General features: G+C 36.0%; 1 protein-coding gene across 1 annotated transcript in view; it reads right to left on the bottom strand.

Moving 5' to 3' along the window:
- Positions 1-14,341, bottom strand: part of Atat (alpha-tubulin acetylase) — a 36,291-nt gene extending 21,950 nt beyond the window's left edge. Inside the window, 2 exon segments of the mRNA XM_074173694.1 lie at positions 13,962-13,989; positions 13,992-14,341. Of these exon segments, the coding sequence (XP_074029795.1) occupies positions 13,962-13,989; positions 13,992-14,064 (101 nt within the window). The 5' untranslated portion in view covers positions 14,065-14,341.
- Positions 14,342-14,685: the final 344 nt, after the last annotated feature.

The following is a 14,685-nucleotide window of genomic DNA, read 5'->3' as shown; positions in this document are numbered from 1 at the left end:
TACAAATGATGAAAACTAATGATATTTTAGTCCGGCCCTACACGGACCACATATTTGCAGTCGAGGCAAGCACAACATTGTTGCCACGTTGATTGCATTTCGCGGTTGATCCAACCACATTTTTGTGATCGACTTGCTGTCATATAAACCGCACTTGCAGTTGAAGCAACTGGCATCTATATTTTGTGGTGTCAGAGTTTAGTGCCAGTTCCAATGTGGATTTCGAAGAAGAAGCACTACTAATTCTTATTTTGAGAAGAAGTAGAAGACGTAGGAAAGTACGATCCCTTTGGGTTCATCCACTTCAGAATGTCCATTAGTTCTTTTGATCTCTCTGTATCTGTAGAGTGAGGAGGGTGAGTGTAAGCCCACAGTACTCAGGCCACATGTGACCCATTGTACATCCTCCCGAGGAGTTGTCCTCCTAGGCCATCGTCCATCCTGTCCTTTCGAGGAAGGTGGACAGGTCACTGGGAGACATCTCCTTTATATCGGCAGGTGTAGGCCAAGACTCGCCGAACACACACTCTCTTATTGACGATAACTCCGGGCACTGCCATAGGACATGCCTGACAGTCTCATGTTCCTGTTCACACATCCTGCATAGATGTGTGTCCACCAGCCTATTATGGAGGTGTTTCCTTAGTTGACAGTGACCAATCAGAAATCCTACTGTTAGGCGTAGATTTTTCCTGGTCATTGCCAAATATCTCTTCGGCGCCAGCTTCCCAGAGTCACCCAAGGTGGTCCTGGCAAGATTACATCCTTTGGTTTCGTCCCATCTCTTTAAGGATTGAGCATGGGGGTAACACTTGACTAGTTCCGCAATTGTCGAAGACATCATACCGTAGGTGCCACTGGGTCCTAAAATCTCAGTCCAGCCGCTTTCTTGGCTAAAAAGTCGGCAATGCCCTGTCGTGCCCTGTCGTGCCCTTTAATCCACCTCAGGATAATGTTATTATCTACCGAGGCTTTGGCTAAATCTTGGTGACACTCTAGTACTAGTCCTGAGGTTATACGTTGTTCTTTTGATGAATTACTTAGAATTTTGAAAAAAATTAAAAATTGAACGCTGTGAGACCAATATAAGAAAAAGCATGCCAGATGAAGAAAGACTATAACGTTGAGGCGAGTAATTGGAGAAATTCTATTATGTGATTTGGGTATGTGATGAATTTGGGTACGGCGGTGTACGCTGTGTAAGACTGCAACTTTGTGGTTAGTGTACGGCGGATGCTGCGATGACCACAAGTTGACCTCAGACGCCCGTTTTGACTTTCGTGAACACCCGTGTACGTGTAGTACAGTATTTCTTATGGGCGGCTTGAGTTGCTGGAACGCGACTGCAATTGTACGGGCTCTCTAAAAGTCTCAAACAAACCAAAAATTATTGACTCTGACACAACCCAAAAAACAGATATTTCCAACTTGTTTTGTAAAAACGGCAGATTAGGTTTTTATTTAACAAAAAAAGTATCGACGGACACATATCATTCAAAATAATAGTCCGGGAGGTAGCATTACAAATAAAAAAGTTATAGTAAGCCGGCTGATATTAAAGTTCGTGCAGACTTCTAAAAAAGGCTGTATTATTGTTTACAAAACAACGGAACCCACTTTGAACATTTACTTAATTGACATTTTTAATAAATTTGTAGTTCAACAAAAACCTCATTAAATATTCCATTTAAGCCACAAAGTTTCACAATTACCATTGAATAGCATTTTTATAGTCTTTTCAATGAAGTAGGGGTTTGCAATTTAAACTTGGTGGGTAGGGCCTAGGGAGTTGATGGGGGTGAGTTCTCGTTTATGTCACTTTAGTTCCCCCGTACTATCCTATAAACGTTTTCAAGCATTTTTCGATATCAGCTTTCGTTCGTTCGTTCGCTCATTGTAAGTTTTAAAATTAACACACTGTATAAATAATTCTGTCCCACTTCATTTGTTCCGCTTGATTTGAAACACTAGAAACAAAAAAATACTTTTTAAAATTATATAAATTACGAAATGGATAATTTCATAAAACAAAAAAGATCATAAATTTGAAATAATTACTAATAAATTACAATGTCTAACGTCACTTTTTTTTTAACTTTTGACGTGATCCGACGTCATCATACTCCGCATCAAGAAACTTATATGCAAATACTTTTTTTCTTTTAAAATTACTTTCCAGGAGCTTTATCAAGATCTACTGAGCAGTTTGAGCACGCTACATGATGCTAGGTGGAACTTCGTTTCATCAAGCTGTGTCGTAAATCTTGACTTTTCCTGAAACTTTAAATGCTGCCGGATAATTATTTTTTATGTTCTTTTCGTTTATTGGTCGAGCACCGTTACGGTTTTGCACCGACAAATTGAGAATAATTTGCGGTTATATACAACTGGCATTTATTCATTTTGAAAGTTGTGGTTAATTGCCGAGATGAGAAAATTCGTTTCAGAAGGTTTCTTTCAATTGAAATGATATTTGAATGCTTAATATTGTAACGAATTAAAGAATTAACTGTCTTAAACAAATTTATTTTCAACAATATTTCACTATCACAACTAATTTATATACAACACTCATACAACTAACGCTTAATTTATCTTCACAGTTCGAATTCTTTATTGAAACACACGATTCACTCTCTAGATGCAGACTGCCATTTTGGGATGGGAAGCCGGCTTATATATTGGCAACGACCGTGCTAGATTTCTCTAGTTGTTTCGGTAGTGGCATAGGCACTGTTCGCGGCGACTTGTCGAGTTCATTCCTTTCGCGATGAGTCATGTGTTTATTTGCTGGCTGAGATATCGGTCAGGGCCGGCTTCAGATTCGTTACAATATGATAGGCAGAAATAATATTGTGGATAACCGGTACTGAATTTCAGCTGGGAGAGTTCCGACGTGAGAATAGATAGATTTGTTATCTGAACGAAACTTGGTTTAACGAAGGATCTGTATCTGTAGAGTAGGGAGGGTGAGTGTAGACCCACGTGTGACCCATTGTACATCCTCCCAAGGAGTTGTCCTCCTAGGTCATCGTCCATCTTGTCCTAGGAGACATCTCCTTTATATTGGCAGGTGTAGGTCAAGATTCGCCGAACACACACTCTCTTTGGCAACCTAGAGGTGTCTCACGTTGGCCTCCGTGAAAGTTTTGGAAGGTGCAGCGACATTACTGTCATAACAGTTAAACATATCTCACTAAACTGTGTCCAGTACGATGAAGCTATACAGCGATCTGTAATAAAATATTCTCTGGAGGAACGATCATAGTGAAAATCTGGATAAAATTATGAAATTCATGAAAGCTACAAGGCTGTACTCAAAATTTTAAACAAGGAATCAAAACCAAAACAACAAATAGTAGAAGGCTAATGGTCTCGTAGTCGGCGCCTTTGAACTACAAAAGAATTGTCTATTGAGGTAGGTCGTTTCACGAAATATGTAGTCGATAAAATGGCCCAGAAACGAAATATCATCATTCTGCATCTGCTCCTTCATCAATGCGAACTTTATTTCCATCGAGTTTGTTCGAGCTCAAGTGAAAAGTTTCGTTTTAAGAAGAAACATTAAATTCAAAATGAAAGATGTCATAATAGTAGTCTTTATGGGGTCTTTAAAAAATTTCGATTTTAAGAAATAGCGTAAATGTTATGAAAGAAGAGGACAACATGTGGAAATAATTGATGGAATCGGTAGGTACTTGATGAAAATCACTAACGTATTCAAGAAATACTTTATTGTGAAGTTTTCACTGCATAGTTTTACAAAAACGCAATAGGCTATAGGTAAACTACATTTATTGCAAATATCTCGGTTTCTGTTGCAAATATGTCAAAAGTGATACAGGACGATTTATTAGAAAATTAAAATTCCTATATTTTTTTGTTTGAACAGTTTTTTCATATCTTCCAATGTTTTTGAGATATTAGAAAAAAAAGATTTTTGGGAAAAGTTATTAATTATTTTCTACCACCCTCTACCACCCAAATGTGTATAACTGGAGCCAAACCGTTATTTTCAACACGTGTTTCAGTAACCAAGTGGGCATCTTCAAGAGGTAGATTAAACTAAATCTACATACAATGTTGTTATCATTTATACCATAGATACTTCTGCTAGGTTAGGTTAGATCCAAAGTGAGTGTGTCTATTCGATCTTCCACTACCACTCGCAAGGGTTTATTGTGACTCACACCAATTCATACTCGACCAAATAAACCCAGCTTTTTGACGAAGCCGATTACTTTATATGGTGAGTATTCTTTCAGGTTAGATGGTGAGAGTACGGCTCTGCCGTCAGTCCAAGTACCTGCATATGATGAATCAGATGAAAGTGACCTGTAAGAAGGCCTGATATGCATCGTAGTTCATCCCTACTGTAGTCCAACAACTATTTGGTATCAAGCTTCGAAGGGTGAATGAACGCTTTGGAGTGAGCCAATCCTGGAAGATTCTGCCAGAAATCCATAAATCTTCTTGCCATCTGGGTGTTCAATATTTGTTTAGCAAAGCCTAAAGCAATGCTAATGACAGGTTCTAGTCCAATGAAGCTGCTTGCAGCACCCTTCTTTGCAAGGAACTCAGCAGCCTCATTGCCTTCCAGGCCAGTATGGCAAGGAATCAAGACCAGAGACAATCTGTTGAGTCTTCCTATCAAGGAGAGTCGTTTTTAGCAATTTGCTACCAATTTAGACGTTGCTTTGTAGGAGCCAAGAGCTTCCAACGCCGCTTGACTGTCCGAGAATATTTTTATTGACTTCATAAGACCTCTGCTGGGTACCTGCGTCCTTATTACCTTAAATTAATTTTACATGTTTCCTTATCTAATAGTCAGGTATCAATGATGAATAAAATATTATTTCAATTATCATTACAATACAATTAGGTATCGGTCCACCCACCATCGTTATTCATAATATTATTATGTTCACTTATTTCTACGCATCTAGATGCCTGTTGTTGTTAACTAATCTCAATGAACTGAAGTCTATGGAATGGTTTTGTTGCAGAATGTGAAGGACGACTGCTGATTTTTCAGGTCTTCCATAATAGCAGGGGAGCCCACGATGCAAAATGGGGATTTACTCGAGCGTCATTGAGACATATTAGGTTGCAAAGCTTAGATGATAAGAAGAAAAAAAATGTTATATAATATATACCTTTCCATCGGTGGGGAAAGCGGCTATAGATTTTTAAATATGTAAGAAAATACTCTTGCATGGACATACTCGAGCGCGTCAGGTATTGATAGCATCAATGTCCTACGTATTTTTAATGAAGTTGGTATGTTAATGTGATCGTTTGCATGATGTGGGTAATTTTACGTAAGGGTTAAAAGTGAAAAGAAAAAAATGTAATCGAGCGCGTCAGATTTTCTAAGGGGGTGTTAAGTGCAACAAAAAAAAAGCTCTCATTCAATAGTCTGACAATTTCGATATGACGCAAACTCGCGGCCATTATTAAAATGTGCAAAAAAATTCGCCATTTTGAATTATTCAAGCGCGTCAGATTAAGATATATATGGTTCGTCTTTATGTTTTAGACGTGCTGTCTCATAATCTGACCATTATCCTAGAGGGATTCGCTTAATCTGACAAAAACAATATTTTTTTTAAATTTTTTCAATTCATTGAACTCAATTAATGAGTGTATGTTTTTAAGTAGAATACTTGTATTTATAAGAAACTAATTTTTGAAAAATGCTCAAAAAAAATTTATTTTTTATAATCATTTGGTTAATTAATGAAGAAAAGAGAAATGAAACTTTCTATGTTTTTTACCACTTTCATTTGTAACTAACGTTACTGCAGTTTCGTCCTATAAGGACATTTTCAAACTTATATATTGTATATATTGTATGAGTTTGAAAATATCCTTATATACTGTATAAGTTTGAAAATGTTCTTATAGGTAGAAACTGCAGTAACGTTAGTTACAAATGAAAGTGGTAAAAAACAATAGAAAGTTTAATTTCTCTTTTCTTCATTATGATTTCCTACAACGTAGTAACGGCTACATTCATCAATTAACTGAATAATTAATCATCATCTTCATCACGAACGAGTCTCTGTGATCAGCTGTGATGGCGTCATGGCAACAGAATTCAGAGTGGGGACGGAGTGAGAGATTAATAGATAGAGAAAAAGTGAAAAGAGAATAGAGGAATAGAAACTCGGAGAGGGGAATATAGGTATCACACAGCTGCACGCATTAAACTTTATCGACGAATTTTTGTTATTTCGGCTTGCGGAAATCGTCAGAATATATATTTTTCGTTATCCTTGAATTATTTCCTTCAAAATAAAAAAAAAATTGCTACGCTCGAGAATGTCGAAATGATGTTATTTTTTTAAAACTTTGCTGCCCTCCCCTTTCTTTACGTCACTCTCAAATAGTCAGATTACTGAAATATACTCTTTTTAGTAGGTAATTAACTCACCCTACCCTAACCTGACGCGCTCGAGAATTTCTGATAATTTTTTTTTACTATTCTGATCCTTCATCCCTCATAGGCGGCCTTATATATGGGGCTCATATTTGATGGAGGTACTTAACCGGATACAAGGTATCCCCCTGTATATTAATCTGCCGCGCTTTAGTAAATCCCGAATCCCCGCTTGGGCTACCCTATTATAATTTAGGGGTGCAAAGTGTTTCTTATATCTTATTTTAATAGATCTTTTAGTGTGTTCATGATATTTTTCATCGCAGTCTTATCACTTGATTTCGTAAATTTCAGACTTTTCGGAATTCACGACTTAGTCCTTTGGATTTCCTAAAAGATTCTGTAGTGTACGACTTGTTTTAAATACCACCTTCATACCTAGTTCCTTGAAAATCTTCACAATGTTCTTCGTGTATGGAACTGAAATATATTTATCTTGGTTTTCGTTGTTTCTAAAAGTCGGGATTTCGTCCATTCTCAACCTAAACATTTTACGAGATCAAAGTCGTAATCGAGAAAAAAAGTCATAGTCGAGATTAAAGTCTTAATTTAGAGTTTAAAGTCGGAATTTTGAGTTTAAAGTCGGGATTTCGAATTTGAAGTCCAAATTCCGAGGTTATAGTCGTAATTTCAAAATCACGAGATCAACGTCGTAATCGAGATTACAGTCGTTATTTCGAGTTTAGAATTAGAATTTTCAAATCAAAATCGGAATTTCGAATTTGTTGCCCAAAGTCCGAGTTTCAAGTCAAAATTTCGAAATCACGAGATCAAAGTCGTAATCAAGATTGAAGTCGTATTCGACATTGAAGTCGGAGTTTCGAGTTTAAAGTCGTAATTTCGAGTTTGAAGTTGGGATTTTAAGTTTAAAGTCGTTATTTCGAAATAACCAGATTAAAGTTGTAATTGAGATTACCGCAGGTACCTAGGTATCTATAGAATAAATAAGGACAACAACATTGTACGTGAATTCAGTTCATTCTTCCTCTTGGAGATTGAAACACGTATAGAGGTGTTAAAATAACGGTTTGATAGAAGGGATAAAACTCCAGTAATATTCATTACTACACCAAAAGTTTCAAACAGTGCATCACAAGCACCCAAATGTAATTCAACATTTTTCAACTACCTATGAATCCTCTAAATGTATGCTAAAATGAATTTATATTGAAAAATGCAGGCTTGCCTTCCAGATGGTAATTTGAATCCCCATTTTATGGGACTATTTGAAGGACTATCATCAGACATTCTGAATGCCTCTCGTAGATATTTCATTTCGTTGTTATTACTTCGAACTCCATTCATAACATTTTTTAAGATTCATAAGGCATCTCAATTAATTTTAATGTTGCTAGATTGCTCCACATCATTGATATACCAGATATATGATATTATATAATAGCTCTCCGACAAGTCAATTGAGATCGTGAGACAGCGAGACGCAAGGGGAGAAACATGTCTGCATCGCTGCAGGGAGAGTGAATGAGTCATTCAGCCTTTCGCTTTCGTTATACCGCCTCTGAAATTTCGAATGATAATCCCGTCTGAATCTGAAATATACGGAAAAGCAGAAGAACTACATATTTTTGTTTCTCGAAAATTACAACTTTGAAACTCGAAATTTCGACTTTAATCTCGATTACGACTATAATTTCGTAATTACGCCTTCAAACTCGAAACTACGACTTCAAACTCGAAATTTCGACTTTAATCTCGATTACGATTTTGATCTCGTGATTCCGAAGTTACATTAAAATCGGAATTTCGACTTTTATCTCGATTACGACTTCAATCTCGATTACGACTTTGATCTCGATTACGACTTTATTCTCGATGACGACTTTGATCTCGTGATTCCGAAATTACAACTTTAAACTCGAAATTTCGACTTCAAACTTGAAATTCTGACTTCAAACTCAAAATTCCGACTTCGAAATTACGACTATAAACTCGAAATTTCGACTTGAATCTCGATAACGACTTCAATCTCGATTACGACTTCAATTTCGATTACGACTTCAATTTTTATTACGACTTCGATCTCGTGATTTCGAAGTTACGACTTTAAACTGGGAATTTGGACTTCAAATTCGAAATTCCGACTTTAAACTCAAAATAACGATAAATTGATAAATGTAACTACGTGGTAGGATATCATCATGAAGAATGAGAACTGAAACTTTCTATGTTTTTTACCACTTTAATTTATAACTAACTTTACTGCAATTTCGTCTCAAAAGGACATTTTCAAACTTATACATTAAACTCGAAATAACGACTTTGAATTCGAAATTCTGACTTTAAACTAAAATTTCTGACTTCAAACTCGAAATTACGACTTCAAACTTAAAATTTCGACTTCAATTTCGATTACGACTTTGATCTCGTGATTTTTAAATTACGACTATAATCTCGCAATTTTGCGTTAAAAGTCGAAATTTCGACTTCAAATTCGAAATTCCAACTTTTAATGCGAAATTCCGACTTTAAATTTGAAATAATGATAAATTGATAGATGTAGCCGTTACTACGTGGTAGGAAATCATCATAAAGAATGAAAATTGAAATTTCCTATGTTTTTTACCACTTTTATTTATAACTAACTATACTGCAATTTCGTCTCAGAAGGACATTTTCAAACTTATACATTAAACTCCAAACAACGACTTTAAACTCGAAATTCCGACTTTTTTCTGAAAATTCCGACTTTCAACTCAAAATTCCAACTTCAAACTCGAAATCACGACTTTAAAATGAGAATTTGGACTTCAAATTCAAAATTCTGACTTAGAACTAAGACTTCAGACTTCAAACTTGAAATAATGATAAATTGATGGATGTAGCCGTTACTACGTGGTAGGAAATCATCATGAAGAATGATAATTGAAACTTTCTTTGTTTTTCATCACTTTTATCCGTAACTATCGTTACTGCAGTTTCGACCTACAAAGACATTTTCAAACTCATACATTAAACTTGAAATAACGACTTTGATTATCGACTTGGACTTTAATTTTGATTACGCCTTTAACCTCAACTTGGACTTTGATCTCGTTATTTCGAAATTACGTCTATGAACTCGGAATTTCGACTTCAATCTCGAGATTTCACTTTGAAAGGCGAAATTTCAAAATTAAAGGCGAAATTTCGAGTTTGAAGTCGTAATTTCGGAATTACGAGTTTGAACTAGAAATTTCGACTTCGATTTTGAATATATAGATAATGAATATTTTTTCAACTCATTTATGTTTATTCATTTTTTTCAAAACATTTGGTAGCTTGATACCTTTATGACAAATCGAATTTTGCCCAACATTCATTTTCATTAAATTTCAGATCCATTGATTTTTAAAGCCAGCTATTTCAATAATCGAATACCATAGACATACCCATCAAACTCAAATAAAAATGAAGAAACTTTACCAACACGTGAATACGGAACATATTCTTTAGAATTTATATATTTCAATTGCCATTTAGACTCAGCAAAGTACCTAAGCATGACTATCTACACAATAATAATATAGTCTAAATGTATCAGAGGAGAACGAACTTCAGTAGAATAGGTTGAATTTCTGAATGGGGAAGAGCTTCAACATCCTCTATGTATTGGAAAAATATTATTGGAAACTCTTCACCAGAACATGAAATCTTCAATACAAGTAGATTGAAATCTAGACCACGAGGAGAGCATTTCAATGAAAAATCTCTCCCAAGAGCAATCCCCCTGGACTTAATTTTTTAAAGTAGCACCAACACAAATTATGACATTATTGGCATGTTCTCCACCACTTTATTCAATTCATTGTGCATGAATTTACAATAAATTTGGGCAGTACAAACACTGTTCTTTTTTCATAAACAAAAAATCCATTCTTAACGAAAATTATTCTGAATACCTAATATTCGTCCTTTTGTTTGACAAGAATTTTCTTCCACTGATAATAAACTTACTTTCATTTCCATGGCACATAACATAATGAAAACACTTATCAACAAGCTCGTTGAAAGTATGATTTTGCATGTTTTCATGAGGTGAGTGTTTCATACAATCAGATTTGTGCACTAACGGTTGAGCATGTCATATGAGTGACTGGCGTCAACTGGATTATTATCACACAATGCAAATGTGGAATGATCAATTGAAGGTTGTAATATATTAACATTATTATTATTTCCATTGTTTGTTGGTTTTCGGAGTAGATAAGAAGTGTAACTTTTTATGTTTAAGTTTTTATTTAAATGAAAAAACTCTATCGAATGGCGTTTTGTGCCGAGACAGTGGATTTTGGGATTTCAAGGAATAAAGATTTGAAAACGAATTGTGTTTAGAATATCAAGATAAAACAAAGGTAATATCAACAAATCATTAATAATCGTGCAAATTTCTTTACTTTTTCCAGATGATAATCTCGCATCATGAAAATACTTTCTTTCAGTAAGTACAGTACATTTCTTTGATGTTTCCCGCCCCCTATTATTTTTTGAACGGGTCAACACAAAAAATTATAATTTGGGATAATCAAATTAATGCATGAATACTTCATTTTGAAGTGAAATTGACAGATGAAACTTTCAAGATGGCGACTGGGCGCCATCTGGGGAAAAAATTGAATGGGAAAGGGGGTCTTGTGATACATCATTTTGAAGTTCCTGACGAGTACTTCACAACCCTAGAATATGAAGGTAATATCTTCACCTACTACAAAATGGGGGAACATTTAATAATTTCCTGAAAACAAACACATTAATATCGATATTTCTAGAAATATAAGGTTTGTTAAGTTATTTTTTGTTTATAAAAACATCAAAAAATGTCAGTACGTCAAAGAACATCATTGTTCATTTAGAATATTCTCATTTAGTTTTCGGTTTCACTGGTAGAAAGGTACCACATCAACAATCTCTAAAGTGGTCAATTCTCGTCCACAGGAAGAAAAAATTTAAGCGATTTTTATATACAGTGCTGTGCGTAACTTTCACGAGACCGAAAAGATTTTAAATGCACGTTTTCCGAATTGTCCTTTCTGTAGAAAATATTGAGGGAATTTGTATCCGAATTCACAACTACAGGTAGTGTAAATGAAAAAAGGCCCCAGGTCATCCGTCATTTCGAAAGAACAGCAAATGCAAATAATTGGTGAGATGGTAGCTGAACAGTCTACTTATTCCGTCGCGAATGTTTGTGAGGTATCTCCTTCTACTGTATGGAGACTTTTGAAGAGGTATCATCCATACAGAATCAAAATGGTACACCAATTAACTGAAGATTAACATGATCGAAGAACAGAATTCTGCGAAATCATGACAGAAACCATTGCAAGGCATCCTACCTATCTCCACAATATTTGTTTTAGTGACGAATGTACATTTTTTTCAAATGGCAATGTTCACAGACAAAATTGCCGTTATTGAAGTGACACCAACCCTCACGTTTTCCAGGAAACACATACCCAAATTCAGAAAAATTAACGTTTGGGCAGGAATATTGGGAAACCATATTGTAGGACCTCTATTTATTTATCAGAAATTAACTGGGAAACTGTATTTGAATATGCTGGAAACTGATGTTGATCCTCTCATCACTGAAATCGTCGAAGCGAATCCTAATGAATTCGATATGAATATTGTATTCCACAAGATGGAGCACCACCACATTCCAGACAAGTAAAAAACTATTTGGATACTACTTTTCCCGGTAGTTGGATTGGCTGTCGAGGTCCTACAGAATGGCCAGCCGGCCTGCCAGATTTGACACCTTTGGAATTTTTTTATGGGGCTATTTGAAGCAAAAGGTGTACGAAACTGAACCTGCTTCAATATTGAATATACGGAAGAGAATAATAAATATTGAGATATTGACGTTACTGTTTTCGAAAATGTTCGGCGTGAAATATCAGCTAGGCTGTTCATATGTCCAGAAGTTCAAGGCAACCATTTCGAGCATCTTCTGAACTGACATCAAGCTTATTACCTCATATTATGTAGTTAAATGTCAATGTATTCAGGCAATTATTAAAAGTTCCGCCATTTTGTAGTAGATGAAGGTATAGACATTATATTCTAGGGTTGTGAAGCATTTGTCGGGAACTTCAAAAAGATGTGTCATAAGACCCCCCTTTCCATTTAATTTTTTTCCCTGATGGCGCCCAGTCGCCATCTTGAAAGTTTCATCTGTCAATTTCACTTCAAAACAAAAATAAAAGGGGGAGACATTAAGGAAAAGCACTGCATGCAAAATACTATACAATGCACAATGCACATTTTAGTATCAAATTCTTATAAAAAATGATACAATTGTCAATTGTCATGCATTGATTTCATTATCCCAAATTTCAATTTTTTGAGTTCAAAAAATGAAGGGGGGGGACAATAAAGAAATGCACTGTATATTTATTAAGTGTGATGCTGTTTTTCGTAATGTTCTTGTATTGGATTGCATATATTTTTTAATGTTGTTAAGTAAGGTAATGTTATCTCGAAACAAGTGCTCACTTATCGAGTAGGCATCATTTATGCAAAAAAATGTATTTGCTGTATACATTCTCTCTCTCTTTTCATATTTTTTACCGAAGTGAGCGCTGGTCAGGCCCTATCCCCCGAAGCCCCGATACATTCGGGAGGGCGCGCCAGCATTATCAACCAATGACCACTCCCCATACCGTGTAGTAGGTGATCATTGGGTCCGAGAATCATGTGCCCTGAGCAAGAGCAGTGAGTCAAGAATGACAGCCTTATTATTATTATTATTATATGTCAAGGTTGTGCTCACTGTTTCCTTCATTACCGTGAGAAGTACATCAGGAGTTCTTGCCACATGGTCGTACGGTCAAGAAGTAGTATCATCTTGAAATTATGTGCCGCTTGCGAGAAGCAATGCGACAAAAACGTCCGGTACTGTGGAGAAAAAATCCATGGCTTTCGCATAAAGACAATGCACCTGCTCACTTGTCATTGCTTGCTCATAATTAACATGCCTCAACCATCGCATTCAACAGATTTGCCCCCCTGCGACTTTTTTTGTTTCCAAGATTGAAGAGACCCATGAAAGGGCGGTGTTTTGCGGCGATTGAGGAGATGAATACCGAATCGCTAAGAGAGCTCAATGACATACCAAAAAGTGTAGGTATATCAGAACTGCTTCTACGATTGAAAAAAAACGCTGGTACAAGTTTATAATATCTGAGGGGGACTACTTTCAAGGAGACAACATAGATATTGATAAATAAATAAATATTTCTCGAGAAAAATTAAAATTATCATTCAGACAGCGTATCTACATGATGCGATATTGAAATATATTTATCTAAAGTACCTAGTTATCCAACAAAATGTTTGAAAACAAATATACCTATGCAAACAACAATTATGAGTTTAAATATGCTGACAGGACTATAATTATAATCTATTTCGAAATTATCCGACTGTTATGTGACAGCTTCTCTTAAACTAATTAGTAATTAGTTGCCGAAACCGAAATGACTATATATAGCAATTCTCTCGCACTCCATCAACTTACCACAACGCCCTCCTGTCTCCCTCGAAACCGGGGGAATCAAACTTTGATTGATTTCCACAACTGGCATCTTGAAGACATCGTTGATGTTGAATTTGAATTCCATTTCAATCAAAACACCTCGCACAGGTTCCTAATGACGAATTAAGCCAAGGTTAGACCACTCGAACTGTCACGAGATCGTTCATCAGCGAATGCTCTCCTTTTTGGAAATTTGGACCGGACACTTCGGCTATTCACTGTTTGACATTTAAAATGATATTATTTTGCGTTATGCCAAGACCGTGTTTTGTTCAACAGCGTGACACGAACCCGTTAGATTTGTAGCGACTGTGGTGTAGGTGATTCACGAAGGATGAAGTTTTCTGGGCTGGTGAGTGCGTTTGCGGACAGTGGCGTCGCGCAAGGGGCTGACGCAGACGTCTTGGACGCCATGTGGGTCTGATTCGGTGGGAGGGGAATGTCTCGTACGGAACTCGGTTCAATACAGGTTATACGTTCAGCCATTTCAAAGCCTTCGACAAATGTCTAGCCAAAGATGTTGCCAACAATGAGAAAATAAAACATTTATATTGCCGTCTCCGATTTCTTTCGAAATTACGAGTTTAATGTCGAAATTTCGACTTTAATCTCGAAACTTCGACTTTAAACTCGAAACTTCCACTTTTATCTTGAAATTTGGATTTCAAACTCGAAGTTTCGAGATTGAAGTCGGAATTTCCAAGAA

Source organism: Leptinotarsa decemlineata, unplaced genomic scaffold, assembly GCF_025532065.1.
Source record: "Leptinotarsa decemlineata unplaced genomic scaffold, Ldec_3_MD MMD2_P_RNA_scaffold_12, whole genome shotgun sequence".
Lineage (NCBI taxonomy): Eukaryota > Metazoa > Arthropoda > Insecta > Coleoptera > Chrysomelidae > Leptinotarsa > Leptinotarsa decemlineata.
Note: the sequence above shows the minus strand (reverse complement) of the source record. Positions and strands in the feature narration are given on the sequence as shown.